This window comes from Nilaparvata lugens, unplaced genomic scaffold (assembly GCF_014356525.2).
Source record: "Nilaparvata lugens isolate BPH unplaced genomic scaffold, ASM1435652v1 scaffold9946, whole genome shotgun sequence".
Taxonomy (NCBI): Eukaryota; Metazoa; Arthropoda; class Insecta; order Hemiptera; family Delphacidae; genus Nilaparvata; species Nilaparvata lugens.
This window is the reverse complement of record NW_024095689.1, coordinates 2,774-7,286: the sequence shown is the minus strand read 5'-3', so window position 1 is coordinate 7,286 and position 4,513 is coordinate 2,774. Positions and strand designations below refer to the sequence as shown.

Below are 4,513 nucleotides of genomic sequence, written 5' to 3'. Positions count from 1 at the left end.
CTTTTTCTCTCCCTTCTGAAAAAAATCTTACTTTTTCTCTCCCTTCTGAAAAAAATCTTACTCTTTCTCTCCCTTCTGAGAAAAATCTTACTTTTTCTCTCCCTTCTGAAGAAAATCCTACTGCTTGTGGTTCTTTTCAATTGCAAAAAGTGATTGAATGAAATTTGTTTGGATCTGAATTGAGTTTTCTGTCAAATGAGATTAGAATTCTCATTTCCATGAGAGTCAACAAAATAATTCCACTTCCACGATTTGAATAATGAGGCGTCAACTCTCAACCTACAAGTTCACATAATAATGATCACACTGTTTCACATGATAGTTTTTCCACCAATCACATTCATAATTATTATGTATGTTTCAATACAATGAAAATAGAATGGAAAAGTGTTTTTGAAAGATGAATTCAGTTACTCACGGTTGAGGTCTAGCGTGATCGCACTGGAAATAGGAGCGACCAGGTTATTGTTGGATGCCTGACAGGTGAAGACGGCGTTGAGGTGTTTGCGAGTGAGCTTGTCGAGATGCAGGACGTTCTTCACTCGACGGTCCGAGATGGACTCCCAGGAGTCATCCAGGAGGGCGTTCTCCTGCCACCAGGACACCCGGGGTGGTGGTCGTCCTGTAATCAGTTATCACAATTATTATTAATGATTGATTGAATTCTTCACTCATATACAATTAATAATTGAATAAAATAATAATATGAATAGAAACTAACTTTTCTAACTATCAATAAATCTGTGGTTTTCGACAATTTCTCTTTCTATTTAATATGAATAATTACCAATATTACAACTTCTTAACTACACGAAAAGCACAATTGATTTATTGATTTCTCTATTGATGCAGATTAACTTGTTTACTGGGTTATCAAATAAAATTCATTCACTTGAAATTCTTTTAGAATAGTCTCAAAAATATAGAGCGACAAGTTACAAGTGTACAAGATACCACTTACAAAAAGTACAGTGAGTTATAAATACACGTATATAATTGATAAAAACAATATAAAAACTTGTTGTACCCTTATTGAAAATTTTCAAATATTTCAATGACCAGTCTCAATCATAGGTCATTTCCAAGTTAGAATTGTTTTATAGTTTTCAATTTCAACTTGAAAATGACCTATGGTCGAAATTGGTCATTAAAATATTTGAAAGTTTTCAATAAAGGGTACTACAAGTTCTATATTATTTTTATTAATTTGCATAGAATAGCCCATATGAGTGAAGTGATTTTACGTATAATTTTATTATAATATACTAATATACAAGTATACACGTATATGAATGTTAACCTATAATATAGCAGAGTCTTCGGTACTGAATTCAAAAATTAGAAACTGAATCATACCTTGAATTAGTCTACGTTTTTTTGCAGGTGAATTTAGCTATCCCCACTTCCACAAGTCTACACAGTATTTCCATTATTTATTTTCTTAACAGGTTCTCTTGAACTGTTCACTATAACTTAATGCATGTGGTACACAGTGCTAGTGTTTGAGGCAACAGTTACTTTCGTAAAAAGTTTGTTGAATTGATCACTTTCACTTCCAATAGGACAGGAGTGAAAACAACAAGACAACCTATATCGGACTATGTGTAACCTTATCTAAAATTGGGAGAGAAATAGGACAAGGTGACCTCATTTCTTCTCTCCCTATTATTATTTATTCATGTATTTATTATTTTTTACAATGAAGCACAGATCAGAAGAGAAAAACTAAGAATGCCTTGTACTATTTCCTTCCCAAATTTAGGTAACATTAAGAGTCCAAAATTCAATGATGTACTTATTGTATGAATCAATCAACAAAACCCCCCTAATAATTATAATCGATTTGGCAATTACGACTTGCAAAGAAGCGCACGTTTTTCAAACAAAAGTTACTGGAACCTCAAACCAGAACAATGAGAAATAGCCAGACATAAAATGTCATTCTCGTGATAACATGAATCACGTTCTATACTCTTCAAAAGTAACATTTAATTAGGTACAATTCCATGAACATAATCTGTAACTCGTATAGCTACTGCCGATGAGTTGATGAATGTACTCTCTGGTTTTTCTTTCTACAACACTGTTCAACATGACGAATGTTTCGAGTTTCCACCTGAAAAGTTTTCTCTCAAATTCGTATTTCAGTTGACAACGTAAATTCCTGGACTCCCATCACCGATTTGATGACCTGTAGTGATGATTCGTTGACGGGTTGAATGTCAACCAACAACGAAAAACTGTTTCTAGATTAACGTTGAAACGTTAACGTATTTTCCACCAATGTATTCATGAAGGTTTTCTAGATCATCTGTTGATAGATTCACATATTTTACGATGGAACTATTCCAGAGAGGATACAATGTAGAATAGCATTTTATACTTTCTGGAATCTTCATGAGTGGAAGAAGATGAATAGTTCCACAACAGCTGTGCTTTTAGAATATTAGGTTTGTTTTTGGTCCTGCAAAATCATTTCTTTTACATGTGAATATTTCCTATTTTGGTGATAACAATGTGAAATATTGAATTTCTTCTATGTTTGGTTTTGAAGCATGTAAATTTAGAAATCTACCTTGTAAAAATAATTGAGGACTGAAAATTTTGTGAAGTGAACAACTACAACACTCAACCTATTTCGGACTATGTGTAACATTATCTAAATTTGAGAGAGGAATAGCACAAGGTTACCTTATTTTCTCTCTCCCTATCATTTTCATGATATTTGTATGAATCAATCAGTAAACAATTAATTATTGAAAAACAAACAAACCCCGAATTCTAGCTTCATGTTTGATACGTTGATACGTCAACTGGTTCCACTGGAATAGGACATTCATTTTAAAACACGTTGATAATCAATGGGACCGTTGAACCAGCAATCATTTCGTTGAAATAACGGCCAGGTATTATGTCACCCAATGACAGGTGTATATTGGAACCTGGAGTCAAAGATTGGAAATTAAAAATGCATGAGCTTTTCCATTTTTCGCGTTAGCTGTAACGATTTTGCGATTTTCCTCACCTCCAGTGGCAATGCAGGCTATTTCCACGGCGCTTCCCTCGTTATAGGGACCAAGTTTGTCCCGTTGGATGTTTGCTCCCGACTCATCCAGGATGTTCAGTCTTTCGGGCGGAACTGAAACAAAAAAAAATGAAACATGGTAAAAAAGTGTCATTTAAGAATTAAATGGAAGAGAATTTGTATTGCAAAAAAAGTGAAAAGTGAGTGTAAATAATTATTATCAAACGAAAATCAAAATTAAAAGCCCAAAGACTTCTTCTAATGCAAATATTGACAATAGGGTAAGAATCAACAGATTGAATCAACAGGGTGAACAGCTAGATGGAAATTCGAAATGAAATGAGATGTAATTTAATTTGGATTTCTGTTTAATAATAATAATTATTGATTCATTAGCATTTGAATAATTGCAATATGTCAGTAATTTCCATCTTCAAAAGTTAATGTTTTTTAAAAAGGAAATGGGAGAGAATTTGAACTGCAAACTGCGAATAAAATGGAAATTGAGTGACTTTTAAGAAGAAAATGGGAGAGAATTTGAACTGCAAACAGCGGAAGAATGGAAATTGAGTGACTTTTAAGAAGAAAATGGGAGAGAATTTGAACTGCAAATAGCGAAAAAATGGAAATTGAGTGACTTTTAAGAAGAAAATGAGAGAGAATTTGAACTACAACAGCGAAAAAATGGAAAGTGAGTGACTTTAAAGAAGAAAATGGGAGAGAATTTGAACTGCAAACAGCAAAAAAATGGAAATTGAGTGACTTTTAAGAAGAAAATAGGAGAGAATTTGAACTACAACAGCGAAAAAATGGAAAGTGAGTGACTTTTAAGAAGAAAATGGGAGAGAATTTGAACTGCAAATAGCGAAAAAATGGAAATTGAGTGATTTTTAAGAAGAAAATGGGAGAGAATTTGAACTACAACAGCGAAAAAATGAAAAGTGAGTGACTTTTAAGAAGAAAATGGGAGAGAATTTGAACTGCAAATAGCGAAAAAATGGAAAGTGAGTGACTTTTAAGAAGAAAAAATAAAAAGTGAGTGTCTCTCAAGAAGAGAATGGAGAAGAATTTGAACGGCAACAGCAAAAAAAAAAAGAAAAATGAGTGTCTTCCAAGAAGAAAATGGGAGACAATTTGAACTGCAACAGGGAAAAAATGGAAAGTGAGTGTCTGTCAAGGAGAAAATGGGAGAGAATTCAACCTTGAAATGCGAAAAAATGGGAATTTAGTGTTTTTGATAAAGAAGATGGAAGAGAATTTGAACTGCAAAAAAAGTGAATAGTGAGTGTTATTTTCCTTATCTATTCATCTATTATTTTTTCCTTATTTTATCTCATCCAAAGATAAGGAAATGGGAGAGAATTTGTACTTCAATTTCAAAAAAATGGGAAGTGAGTGTTCTCTAAGAAGAAAATGGAAGAGAATTCAACCTTGAAAGGCGAAAATTAAGAAGATGGGAGAGAATTTGAACTGCATCAGCAAAAAAAT

General features: G+C 33.0%; 1 protein-coding gene across 1 annotated transcript; it reads right to left on the bottom strand.

Moving 5' to 3' along the window:
• Positions 1-418: 418 nt before the first annotated feature.
• LOC120349409 (synaptogenesis protein syg-2-like) lies at positions 419-3,179 on the bottom strand (the record flags this gene model as incomplete). Its single annotated transcript, XM_039419388.1, has 2 exons — positions 3,026-3,179; positions 419-622 (listed from the first exon to the last, which is right to left on the bottom strand). Coding segments are annotated over exons 1-2 (358 nt in total), but the record flags the coding sequence as incomplete, so codon positions are not given.
• Positions 3,180-4,513: the final 1,334 nt, after the last annotated feature.